This window comes from Naegleria lovaniensis (assembly GCF_003324165.1).
Source record: "Naegleria lovaniensis strain ATCC 30569 chromosome Unknown tig001, whole genome shotgun sequence".
NCBI classification, from domain to species: Eukaryota; Heterolobosea; class Eutetramitea; order Acrasida; family Naegleriidae; genus Naegleria; species Naegleria lovaniensis.
In genome coordinates this window covers 314,431-327,074 of record NW_025407823.1, presented here as the reverse complement: position 1 = coordinate 327,074, position 12,644 = coordinate 314,431, and the positions used below count along the sequence as shown (strand labels likewise).

The following is a 12,644-nucleotide window of genomic DNA, read 5'->3' as shown; positions in this document are numbered from 1 at the left end:
AAAATTAAGAAAACACCACGCTGAGTGTGCTTTGTGGTTTCAATGGCGTTTCTTAATTTTGTAAATAGTGTGTTATTCATTTTTCGTCATTCGTTTTTCCATTTCTTGCTTTTTCTTTGCTAATTTCAAACGTTGAATTTCAGCTTGCACAGCACGGTCGTTTTGCACCGAGCGAAGACCCTTTTGTTCAAGATCATTGTAGCACTTCTTGAGGTTTAAAACAGCAGCTTGACAAGCAGACCATGAATGGTTGTGGGCTTCCAAACACTTGTCCATTTCCCAATATTGCTTTGCACAAGATCCGAGTCCTTCAATTATCGTATCAATATCACTACTCTCCTTTTTGAATGTATTTCATGAATTAATACATGTACAAATGATTCCGAATTTCATGAAACGTTTAATTTTTAAATAATTCCGAGTTTCCATAAATTAAATCCAATCACGATCACGAACAAAAATATTGTTGGAAATATTTGTTGCATCAAACCCACCTCCTCGCTAAAGGGCTGTTGAGACATTTTTGTATTTAATTAATTTCTCAAAATTAATTTAACCTCATCAAAAAAATGTCTCTCAATTCATCAATCAATGGACATGTCAATTATTTAATGGAGAATTATACAATCATTGAAAAGATTGGGGAAGGAACATTTGGAGTCGTTTTAAAAGCAAAGAGGTGTGTATTGATCGGCTGTATTGAAACTCGTTTAATTTGAATTTGATATAGAAAGGCAGATGGTAAAGTTGTGGCCTTAAAGAAAATAAGGATTCGGAAGCAGGAATATGAAGATTTTCCAAAGAATGTGATTCGGGAAGCAAAGAGTTTGCAGCATGTTAATCATAATAACGTAGGTTAAAATTGTTGTTGTATGATGAGTGATGACTGCAGCATCTCAGGTGCTGAGGTTGTATGAAGTGTTTGTGAATGGGTCTTCGCTTGTGCTATCGTTGGAATACATGAAAACTGATTTAGCTAAGATAATTAAGTCTCAAAAAACGCCTTTTCAAGAGTCACACATTAAATGTATCATGTTAATGTTGCTGAAAGGGTTAAACAACTGTCACACAAATAATATTATGCATAGAGTATGTTGTTTCAGAAAGTCTCTTGAAAATTAATTGACATTGGACTGAAGGATATTAAACCAGCCAACTTATTGTTCAACTCTTTGGGAGAGTTAAAACTAGGAGGTAAGTGAAAATCTACACGTATTTATTATTTGTTATTGAGCTGCATTTTGGAATAGATTTTGGATTGGCAACGTTGTATCTTGGTAACGATCAGTCATATTCACATCAAGTGGCTACACGATGGTATAGGTAAGGTTGTCGTTGATTTTTCATAGCTTCATATTTTACGCTTGCTGTAGAGCTCCAGAATTGTTGTATGGTAGCAGATCCTACAATTATAAAGTAGACATTTGGGCAGCAGGTTGCGTCATGGCAGAGTTATATAACTTATCTCCTCTTTTTACAGGAGAGAATGATATTGATCAATTGTATAAAGTGTTGACATTGCTTGGAGTGCCATCTGAAACCACTTGGCCAGGAGTTTCGAAATTACCTGATTTTGGAAAAATTACATTTTCAAAGGTGAAGGTTAGAGCTCTAAGTGAGCTCATCCCAAATGCACCAGAAATTGCAATTGATCTTATGACGCACCTTCTTCAATTTGATGCCAGCAAGAGATACAGTGCTCAAGAAGCTCTCAGACACCCTTACTTTTTTACGTCTCCGCTTCCTGCTGATTATTCAGAGCTTAATATCAGTGGCAAATGTTAATTTTGTAATTTAATGTACATACATCAATCAATATTTGCAACATATTTGTCTGTGGGAGCTTCATTAATATTCTCTGAGCCAGAGCAATTCCAATCAAACTTTAAGCTCATGTACACTCCCTTATTTGTGCACAGTAGTATTGAGTCATCTGTTGATTCAAATGCACAAACAGATATTCCTTCTATATTTTTGTATCTAAACACGCTCTTAGGAGTAGCTTCCAACGAGCTTGTAATTGAAGATGGAACATAATCCCATAGAGTGCTTGTCCAACTCGAGTCTGTTTGACCTTGTGCTAACAGTCGCTGTTTTTTCCAAGCTTCATAATCTACAACAAATATATGCAACGTCCCGTTTGAGGACATACATGCAAGGAAGGCTCCGTCATGACTGAAACATAACGAATAGACGTCGCTTGTAAGAGCTCCTCTTTTGAATTCTATCTTCTTGTCTCCACTATCCGTGTTAAAAACCCTTACAATTGTACCTTTCTCAGAAGTGGTAGATAACATTGTTCCGTCGTCACTTAAGGAAAAGCAGCGAATGGAAGATTCGTGGGCGTGAATAACAGATTCTTGAAGAATTTTGTGAGTTGATGAACATAACCATATGAGCTTGATATTCCCCAAAGGGCCGTCGCTGCATGTTTCATCAGGGTAAGCCATTAAAAATTGTTTACGGTCCTTCAGATACACCATAGCAAATAGACCATGATGGTTGATAGCTGTTTTCAAAGCATGTATTGGTTGTCTATTTCTGATGTCATAAATAAATATCATGTCTTCTGCTACGGCTACAAAAATATCCTTTTTGGAATGGACAGAAATGACATTTCTAGAGCAAATTAGCTCATTTGTTACTCTTCTTTCCTTGTAGTTGTAAAATACAATTTTGTTCATTGAAAATGCAGGTCTAGATCCGCCTCCAACTAGTGCCACTGAATCCTTGTCTTTGTCCATAAAAGAAACAAATGAAATTCCTCCATCAATAAATTCTAAATGAAATATTTTCAAGTATTAATCATCAATTTCCAACTATTTACAACTTGATATTTTGTACAAATAATACTCACTCAAATCAAATTCTTTCCGAAAGTGGCCATAAGCGCATGAAAATATTTTAAAACCTTGTTCTGTTCCGATCGCGACCATTGAAGCATGTAAATTAAACCCAGTAAACAACACATTATTAGATTTTGATAAATTAGCAGTGCTGTGGTCTCGAGTCAATGACGTATTGCTTGGTGCTAAAATATCTGAAAGGCTTTCCGAGCGGGGAGGAGGAATAATGACGAAGGACATTTTTTTCCCGTGCATGTATCGAATTTGGAATGAAAATTGAATAAATTGTTGAAAGAACAAAGATAGTTTTTAATACTTGTTACTAATAACAAATAACTGGCCTTTGACGCTGAATTAATTGAGATGAATCAAAAAAAGAAAAGAAATTAAAAAAAAAATGATGAGAGTTGTGTTATTGATTTCTTTTCTTCTTGGCTCATTGGTGCTCATATCAAACCAAGTGAACAAATTGGTGCCCGAACCGTATATGGATGAAATATTTCATATTCCACAAGCGATGAAATATGTTCAAAACAAATTCACGGAATGGGATGACAAGATCACAACACTTCCAGGCTTATATTTATTTTCATACATTTATGAACATGCAGGAATGAGTGTTGGATTTTTCAAAGAGTTCATGGGAACGAGTGGTTCTTTTCGAAGTATAAACGGGCTGTTTTTGATTGGCTTGTTTTTATTGTTTGGAAAAATTTTGCATGATGACTTGAGAGCTTTCCGATTAGTATTGTTTCCTCTCTTATACTTTTTTGCATTTCTCTATTATACAGATGTTGGATCATGTTTATTTGTATGCATGTCTTTTTACTTCTCAAGAAAAGAGCAAATAACAGCGAGCGGAGTTTGTGCCCTTGTTGCTGTTCTCTTTCGACAAAGTAATATTATATGGGCATTTTGGATTGTAATGTCATACTTGGTAGAGGTATTGGAAAATAGAGAAAATTTTGAAACAGAAAGCCTATTTTCTCAGATTTCGACATTTATCAACACGTTTTTTGAGAATTTTACTAGAATATTAATTCAATTTTGGAGTTTTGTGCTGTTAGCAATACTTTTTATTTTATTTGTTGTGTGGAATGGGGGTCTAACTGTGGGAGATAAGTCTAATCATATTGCGATTGCTCATATTTCTCAGATCTTTTACTTTCTAGTGTTTGCTTGTGTTATGGACCCAGGTTTACTAATCTACAGATTTATGAATTGGAAACAAGAAGTCAGAAATTGGAAAGGTATTACTATAAGTTTGATAATTCTCATTCCTTGCTTTGCAGTCCTTTCTTACTATTTTAGCTACGTGCACATTTTCATGTTGAGTGATAACAGACACTACATTTTCTATTTGTGGAGAAAGCTTTTTAAAATTCATATTAGTTCCATCATTCCCTGGAAATATTGCATCATATATTCTCCAATTTATGCAATATGTCTATTATTGATCTATTCAGAGATAAGAAAACAGAGATCCTTGCTGTGGACCATAGTATTTCTTGGTTGTACTGCTCTTAACCTTATACCTCTTCCACTAGTAGAATTTAGGTACTTTATAGTACCATTCCTGCTTATTCATTTGAATCTCAAGCATAATAGTTCATCGGAAGAATCAAAGCGCATGTATACTCGAGTGGATATCATCAACATAATTTGGTATATTCTAATCAATAGCATTACCATATACATATTCCTTTTCAAACCATTTACAGGACCTGATGGAAATGAAGCCAGATTTATGTGGTGACCCAATCAACTCTACAGCTCGTCAGCAAGTGGGTCGTCCTCATCTTCCAATCCATCATCAACATCCATAGATGACATTCTTTTCTTTTTATCATTAGCTTCTGTTTCCTCAAGCAATTTGAGTTTGTTCACGTTTGGACTTGCTCCAGGGTGTATTGGATTTTCTTCATAGAATCTCGAAAGGAAATGAGTGGGAATTTCACTTGGATGTTTTGGAGGAATATCATCACTCACTTGTATTGCATACTTTTCCATATTCTCTGGGGAAAATTCTTTCAACTTGGTTTTATCTGCTTTAGTTGCAAGATAATGATCTGATTTCAAATGATGACACTCTCTACACAATTCTGATTCTGGGTTAACAATCTTGGGATTATATACATAGAGCTCATTTCCTTGCTCTCCAACTGGCCATGATTGAAACATTTGGCAAGCACAGCTACTGACTGAACATGCTCCTCTATATGGATCACAGTCTATGTCAGGAATAAATCTTTCAGGTTCCCTCCAACCTGGATGCCAATTAAGATTAAATCTTGATAAATTGTCACCAAACATGGCTAACTTTTCGGGGAATGCTTTTGAAACCTTCATTTTCGCTTCTACAGCTTGATCCAATAAAATTAATAATTTTCGTTTTTTTTCTTCGAATTCTTCTTTGCTCTCTTGGCGTTCTTGTGTTGTTTCGGAATTTAAAATATCCAATAATTCATCATCTTGAATGTCATTATGATCGACATTATCATCATTCAGAAATAAATTAATATTTTCAACATCTCCTCTCTGCATCAATGGTTCAGGATTCTTTATGTAAACATGAGATGATGTACGATCAAGAAAGAAGTAATTATTCAAGGCTCTATCCTGTCCGACACGTGTAGAATTTTGCAAAATTGTTGGTTGCTGATCCATTGAAAGCGTTGAAACAAGCTCTCCTCCATGCTCTCTGCAAAAATTAAACGGCACAGAGAACACATGTCTCGAGAGTGCATGCAATCGTCTCGAGATTCGATCATCCGTGTTTCTATGCATTCATAATTTTTTTGTTTTTTTCACCTGATGGAACTAGTTACCCCGCAAACTACAGTTTTTAATGTTGGCTTAGATGGTTAAAATTTCATTATTGAATACTTCACACAGTGTGTACACTCTTAGAATCCTTCGACCAATTCAACATTTGTGTGTTGAGCAACAGAAATTTCTCTTGCAGCAGCTGCAGCAGCTTTCTTCTTCATAAAAACAACCACTGAGACAATAGTAGCTGTGAGACCAGTAACACCTCCAATCACAACCAAAGGAACAATGACACCAGCTGCAATAGCTCCGCCATTTCCTCCATCGGTATTACGAGGGGAAGAGGTGATAACGCTTGGCTTTGGTCGAACTTGAATTGCAACAGCACTCGATGATACGCGATCTGAAATGGTCACTGAGGTGGTACGATCCACCAACACTACATAAGCCTTCAGAGAACCAGTATTGGAGTATGATGGAGCAATTATTTGTACATTGGTTGTTGATGAGGATGGAACAACATCATACGTTTGATTGGAAGTAACTTGTCCATTAAATTCAAAATCAAAGGCAATTCTCACAGTTCTACCAATATAAGTGGCTGCAAAGGTTGGATGACTGAGAGAGAGAGTGAGTGATGTCGAGGCCTCATTCACATAAGCTGTGGTGCTATTGAATTGTAAAGTAATGCCTGAAGCAGGAACATAAAACAGAGAACAATCTGAGTAAAGGTATCCACTACTCGAACAACGACATACATTCGGAGCATCACAAGATCCATGTCCACTACAAACACCAGTAACGTCTGATAAAATACCAAAACATTTTGGAAGACATGTCGATCCACCATAATAGCTGGAATTACGACATGTGCATGAGTCTGGCAACTGGCAAATACCATTTCCATTACAAACAGAGCTATCATTAGAGAAAGTTCCATAGCAAGAGGTAATTTCACAATCATTTCCAGTCCATTGAGAATTACAGACACACTTGTTATAGGCAGCACAAGTACCATTCTTATAATTACAAACATCAGTACTATCTGAGGCAATTCCATTGCAGGTGGTATATTCACAATTCGAACCATAGTATCCACTATTACATTGACACTTATTCACACCAATACATTGACCATTTCCACTACACACAGAGGAATCTTGTGCTGATTTTCCTGAACACATGACAATGTCACACTTAGAACCAGTATAATTTGCGAAACAACTACAAGAATCTACACCAATACATGTACCATTTCCGCTACAGACATTTGAACTTGTTTGAGAAATTCCATAACACTTGTAGTTTTCACATTGGGTGCCATCGTATTTTGCAGGATCACAGATACAATTGTCCTTACTGACACAACTACCTCTTCCTGAACACACTTGAGATGAATTTCCAGGTGTTCCATAACAAATTGGTATACTACAATCTGGACCCGTGTAACCTGTGTAGCAAGAGCATGGACCTGGTGTGGTACAGGTACCATTCTTGAAATTACAAACCTCAGGAGAGGTTGCCAATTTTCCAGCACACATGGGTATCTCACAATTCTTACCATACCATCCACTGTTACAGGCACAATAATTCACAGAAGCACAAGTACCATGTGCACTACACACCAACGAATCATTAAAGTTTTTGCCATTACATTTCCAGAATTGACAAACATTGCCGTAATAACTAGGGTTACAAAGACATTCATCCCAGTCAATACAAGTACCATTTCCACTGCAAACAGTCGATACATTCTTTGCTTTTCCATAACATACAGGATCTAGAGGTGAGCACTTTTCTGGCAATGTACAAATTCCACGAGAATCATTGCAGACTCTAGTGTCATTGGCCAACAATCCTCCACATATTGGATATTGACAAGTACTCGATGGACCATAACCACTATGACACGTACAATTGTTAAAGGAGGAACATGTTCCATGTCCATAACAAACATTCACATCATCTGAAGCAAGACCATTACAAGTTGTTTTTTCACACCTCTCCCCATAATAATTGGTATGACAATTACACGAGTCAGGACCATTGCAAGAACCTCGTCCACTGCAAACAGTTGAAGATTGATTCGCTAAAATACCATAACAAATTGGAATATTACAGGATGGACCTGTCCAACCTGAATCACACCGACACGCATCTGGTGCATCACATGAACCATGTCCGTTACAAACACTGAAAGTTACATTTTGTAAAATTCCAAAACATTTGGGAATGGAACAAGTTGGCCCACCCCATTGAGTACTGCATCGACACGTATCAGGAGCGTCACATAAACCATGTCCACCGCACACAGTTCCTGTCAAATTTTGTCTCACTCCAAAACAAATGGGCATGTCACAAAGTTGTCCAGTCCATCCAGCACTACATCGACACATGTCTGGGCCGTCGCATGAACCATGACCACTACACACGGTGGACGTTTGATTCTGTAAAAAGCTGCCACACTTGGGTAAGGCACAAGCAGAGCCACCCCATCCAGCATTGCATCGACACACATCGGGAGCATCACAGGAACCATGACCATTACAAACACTCAAAGTCACGTTCTGAAAAACGCCAAAGCATTTTGGTATGGAACAGCTTGGACCACCCCATTGAGCATTACACACACAAACATCTGGAGCATCACACAAACCATGTCCATTGCAAACATTCAAAGTTACATTTTGTAAAATTCCAAAACATTTTGGTATGGCACAAGTTGGACCACCCCACTGAGAATTACAGGCACAGAGATCAGGACCGTTACAAGTTCCACGACCATTGCAAACACTACTCGTTTCATTTTGATTAATTCCATAACAGGTAGGCATGGCACATGCTGGTCCTGTCCATCCAGCATTACATCGACACACGTCTGGAGCGTCGCATGAACCATGACCACTACACACCGTAGATGCCATTGTTTGAAGAATGCCAAAACACTTGGGATATTCACAGTCGTTTCCACCAAATTTGGCTGGGTCAGTACAAGTACAAGTATTGGGTGATGAGCAAGTTCCTCTGGCATTACAGACTCCAGTCTCGTTAGAGAGCTTGTTGTTGCATTTAGGGAGTTCACAATATTGTCCACCGTACAAGGAAGGTTGTGTGCAGGCACATGTATCAGGTGCATTACAACTTCCTCTTCCTGTACACACCGTACCCGTTTGATTTGAGAGAATTCCATTACATTTTGCGAGTTGACACCATTGTCCTCCATATTGATTGGTGTCAGTACATACACAAACATCCACATCATTGCAAGATCCTCGACCACTACATACTGTAGCTGTTTGGTTTGCAATAATTCCATTGCACTTGGCGAATTCACAGAATTTTCCTCCGTAATTGGATGTACAAGCACAAACATCCACATCATTGCATGATCCTCTTCCGTTACAAACATTGGCAGTGTCATTGGCAGGGATGCCATTACAATACGCATACTCACAATCGTTTCCAGCATAGTTGGCGTTACACTGGCATTGATTCACATTCACACAAGTTCCACGACCTCTACACACAGAGGCTGTATTTTCTCCACTAATACCATTACATTTGGGATATTGACATTGAGAACCAGCATAATTGGAAGAGCACGAACAAGTGTCCTTATCGATACAAGTACCTTTACCATTACAAACATTTGCAGTATCATCACTATTGAATCCAAAACAGGTAGTAATTTGACATTCAGAACCGCTCCAATTCGCTGTGCATGAACAAGTGCCTGGAGTTGTACATGAACCTTTGGTAGGCCCACCACATGCATCATTTCCTGTTGTGAAAAATGTTGAATTCGTTCATGTTCATTGGAAGGCAACAAAACGAATTCGTCATGGAAAATATACACAAAGAAATCATTACATACCTGATTTGCCATAACATATTGGCATTGAACATTCAGCTCCACTCCAAGATGAAGTACAGGTGCAATTATCTGGTGACGAGCATGAACCTTGTGAAGGTCCTCCACAAGCAGCATTGTTAGATTTTCCATAGCACACAGGATCACATTTGGATCCATCTGAGCTTAATGCATATCCTGAATCACAAGAAGGAGTAATCTTTCTCACTCGGTTTCCAGTTTTTTCGGATACATAAATAATACCATCTGTGGTAACAAAGATGCCAGAAGGTGCATTAAAGGATGCTGATGATGCTGCACCGTTTGAACTGCCAGAGGAACCTGTACCAGCAAGGGTGTAAATGTATCCGTTTGAAATTTTTCTAATTTTGTGTGCCTCTTGTTCTGTAATGAGGAGTTCATTGTTCGTAGAAAAAAAGACTCCAGCAGGCTGTTGTTGTTAGGGCACAATGTAGGTCATGCAAATATATAGAACACACAAACATATAATGCGTCTTACCTTGTTAAGCTGAGCACTCGTTGCTAAGGTTCCATCCGCAGATGATGAAGTTCCTTCAGTAATCGAACACTTTGAGTAAATCATATTAGAATAGAATTTCTAAAACATACCTCCAGTTCCTGCAACTGTTGAAATCTCTCCATTCGTTGCAATTTTTCTAATTCTATGATTTCCAGTATCTTTTTTCAAGAACATTGTTACATAATTCTTTAAATAGTATTTGGTCTAACACAAACCTGCAAAAAAAAGTTCCCCACTTGAAGACATGACCATTCCCCAAGGATAACTGATTTCAGCACTAGTCGCTGCTCCATTATCTCCACTGAATCCTGATGTTCCAGTTCCAGCAACAAGTGAAATAACACCACCACTGATCTGTCAATATGGTGTCAAATGAATGCTTGATTCTCTTTCTATCGTTTGACTTACCTTTTTGATTCGGTGGCCATCATACTCTGAAAAGTAAATGTCGCCACTCGAAGACACATAGATAAACCATGGATGAGTGATTTGAGAGGAAGTTGCGGTACCGTCTGAGAAAAGATTCGTAATCACCAATCTCTTAACAAAATGTTTAACAACATTACTTACAAGAGCTACCAGCTGTTCCTGTACCTGCAATTGTACTAATGTCGCCATTCGTATCAACTTTTCTTATTTTATGGTTGTTGTAATCGCAAATGTATAGCTCGTTATTATACATGTATACTCCTGAAGGATTGCGTAGTCTTGCTGATGTTGCTGCTCCTCCGTCTCCACTATTTCCACCTGTACCTGTACCAGCGAACGTAGTAGTTGAACCACCTGATGTAACTTTTCTATCAACAGATGACGGTGAGAAGTTAAGCTTTTTACTCAACACTTGAAGTTAACTACTTACAGGACGGTGTGGTCTGAATACTCTGAAACATAAACATCTCCATTCGATGAATCAGTGTATAAACAATAGGGTGCATTGAGACTCGACGCAAGTGTGGATACTGTGTAGGTCACTTGTCCTGCAGCAGCATTCACTTGTTGAATCATGTCCAACGAAGCAAAGTAGGTTACGAATCCTATGGTGGCTACCAAGAGCAACAACAAAGAATGTTGAGCCATGACAGAAGACGGTTTTAAGGTATTGTTTTGAAAAAGTGTGTGAGAGAAATAATCCCTTCGAAATCGGAAGAGCGGATATGAGAGCCACTGAAGATACCTTTTCACACAAATTGTGGCAAGTTTAACATCCGACATCAGATCCATCATGCTGTCGGCTGGTAGAGCGCATTGACGGAAATCCTAATGTCGCAAGGGTTTCACACTTTTAAAATTATTTGCTCATGCACATGCAAGTCTCTCCAACCAACTCGAACCCAAGCTCAATGTAAAAGTGGTCAGCGGTGTTGGTGAACAAATCCAAACACTTGAGACGCAGCTCATCCTTGCAGTCTTGAAAAAGAAGATCAAAGGTACATCGAGCAAGACCTTTTCTTCTCATGTCAGGAATTGTGTAAACAAACCCAATGGTTGCATGTGAATCGCTCCAAGAATTCAAGCTGGCTGTTGAACAAAGCTTTTCTCCATAAAAAGTTCCATACGTGATGGTTGTCTTAAATGTGTATGAAAGAGATTCCAGTGAGGAAGCAGTGAGACCCATTTCCTTCTCAAACATTCCTTTCAGCTCAACATATTGAGAAAAGTCTGAATCCATTAACTTTCTCGAGGTAATATTGGATGATGAATCACACAATGTTGAATGTGTTTTGGGAATGAACTTGTCCAAGGTGAAAGAGTAGAGATTTTCCTTTTCTTGTAGGGCCATTTCATCTTGTTTCCAAACACCAAGCCTGAATAACTTGTCTACAATAGTAGAGCCCACCTTATACTCTCCAATTACTCTAAAGATTTAAAATGAATGTAAGCAATTGTTCATGTGAATAATTATGTTGTCACAATACTGACCCTTTGATAGAGCCTCCATATTTGGAAATTGTTTCGTCTGAGATTTGTTTGTACATTCTTTCAATCATTCCATCAAAGACCACTTGAGCAGTATTTTCATCCAAGTCAAGCAATCCTTTTAATTCCTCTACCGTTTCTATTTCGAAAAGCAAAGTCCCAGACACTGTGAGACAATACATTCCTATTGTTTTGGCTCCAAATATATGACCATAAGCTTCATCTCCGACGAAATGTTTAACATCTTCTTCATGATCGTGTTTGATAAAAGCCATGAAATCTCCAGAGAAGAGTTGATCTTGAAGCCTTTCATTTGAATAATTCAAAATAAATTCATGAAATTAGTACTTAACATAATTACATCATGAAAATATTTTTTGTTTACCTTGAAGGACCATATTTGGTGTAATTTCCAACCAACAACCCACAAAAACTTTCTCTCTTTTTCATAAAAGAAACTGCTTCGGAGTGCATTCCTTTTCCCAACTTTGCAAGGGGAATCAGTGAGACAAAGGGAAGTCTACTATGCGTACAATTTGATTTCATTTTTTCGAACGATTGTAAAGTAGACTTCTTTACAATTTTGATTCAAACCTTCAAAGAATGAATTGTTAAACCCAAGAAATCTTCGAAATTATCCAATCGCAAATCCGGATTTACAACCAACGTTTTGATTTGATGGCTCAAATTTTCTCTAATTTATCATTGTTTTTGTAAAACA

At 37.8% G+C, this 12,644-nt stretch overlaps 6 protein-coding genes across 6 annotated transcripts; 1 reads left to right on the top strand and 5 right to left on the bottom strand.

The window, feature by feature from the left end:
- Nucleotides 1–72: 72 nt before the first annotated feature.
- On the bottom strand, nucleotides 73–521 carry C9374_003694 (uncharacterized protein; the record flags this gene model as incomplete). Its single annotated transcript, XM_044693250.1, has 2 exons — nucleotides 73–339; nucleotides 495–521. The coding sequence occupies 2 exons, from the start codon at nucleotides 519–521 to the stop codon at nucleotides 73–75; spliced, it is 294 nt and encodes a 97-aa protein (XP_044555824.1).
- Nucleotides 522–569: 48 nt separating this feature from the next.
- On the top strand, nucleotides 570–1,785 carry C9374_003693 (uncharacterized protein; the record flags this gene model as incomplete). The annotated part of the gene is made up of 6 exons (XM_044693249.1): nucleotides 570–679; nucleotides 731–851; nucleotides 901–1,089; nucleotides 1,140–1,194; nucleotides 1,251–1,323; nucleotides 1,374–1,785. 6 exons carry the CDS (start codon nucleotides 570–572, stop codon nucleotides 1,783–1,785), a joined length of 960 nt encoding a protein of 319 aa, XP_044555823.1.
- Nucleotides 1,786–1,808: 23 nt separating this feature from the next.
- Nucleotides 1,809–3,086, bottom strand: C9374_003692 (uncharacterized protein; the record flags this gene model as incomplete). The annotated part of the gene is made up of 2 exons (XM_044693248.1): nucleotides 1,809–2,779; nucleotides 2,858–3,086. 2 exons carry the CDS (start codon nucleotides 3,084–3,086, stop codon nucleotides 1,809–1,811), a joined length of 1,200 nt encoding a protein of 399 aa, XP_044555822.1.
- Nucleotides 3,087–4,613: 1,527 nt separating this feature from the next.
- Nucleotides 4,614–5,513, bottom strand: C9374_003691 (uncharacterized protein; the record flags this gene model as incomplete). The annotated part of the gene is made up of 1 exon (XM_044693247.1): nucleotides 4,614–5,513. One exon carries the CDS (start codon nucleotides 5,511–5,513, stop codon nucleotides 4,614–4,616), a length of 900 nt encoding a protein of 299 aa, XP_044555821.1.
- A 239-nt stretch (nucleotides 5,514–5,752) lies between these two features.
- Nucleotides 5,753–11,083, bottom strand: C9374_003690 (uncharacterized protein; the record flags this gene model as incomplete). Its single annotated transcript, XM_044693246.1, has 8 exons — nucleotides 5,753–9,396; nucleotides 9,490–9,916; nucleotides 9,986–10,038; nucleotides 10,096–10,164; nucleotides 10,222–10,360; nucleotides 10,415–10,518; nucleotides 10,577–10,803; nucleotides 10,866–11,083. 8 exons carry the CDS (start codon nucleotides 11,081–11,083, stop codon nucleotides 5,753–5,755), a joined length of 4,881 nt encoding a protein of 1,626 aa, XP_044555820.1.
- Nucleotides 11,084–11,294: 211 nt separating this feature from the next.
- Nucleotides 11,295–12,469, bottom strand: C9374_003689 (uncharacterized protein; the record flags this gene model as incomplete). The annotated part of the gene is made up of 3 exons (XM_044693244.1): nucleotides 11,295–11,862; nucleotides 11,927–12,229; nucleotides 12,309–12,469. The coding sequence occupies 3 exons, from the start codon at nucleotides 12,467–12,469 to the stop codon at nucleotides 11,295–11,297; spliced, it is 1,032 nt and encodes a 343-aa protein (XP_044555819.1).
- Nucleotides 12,470–12,644: the final 175 nt, after the last annotated feature.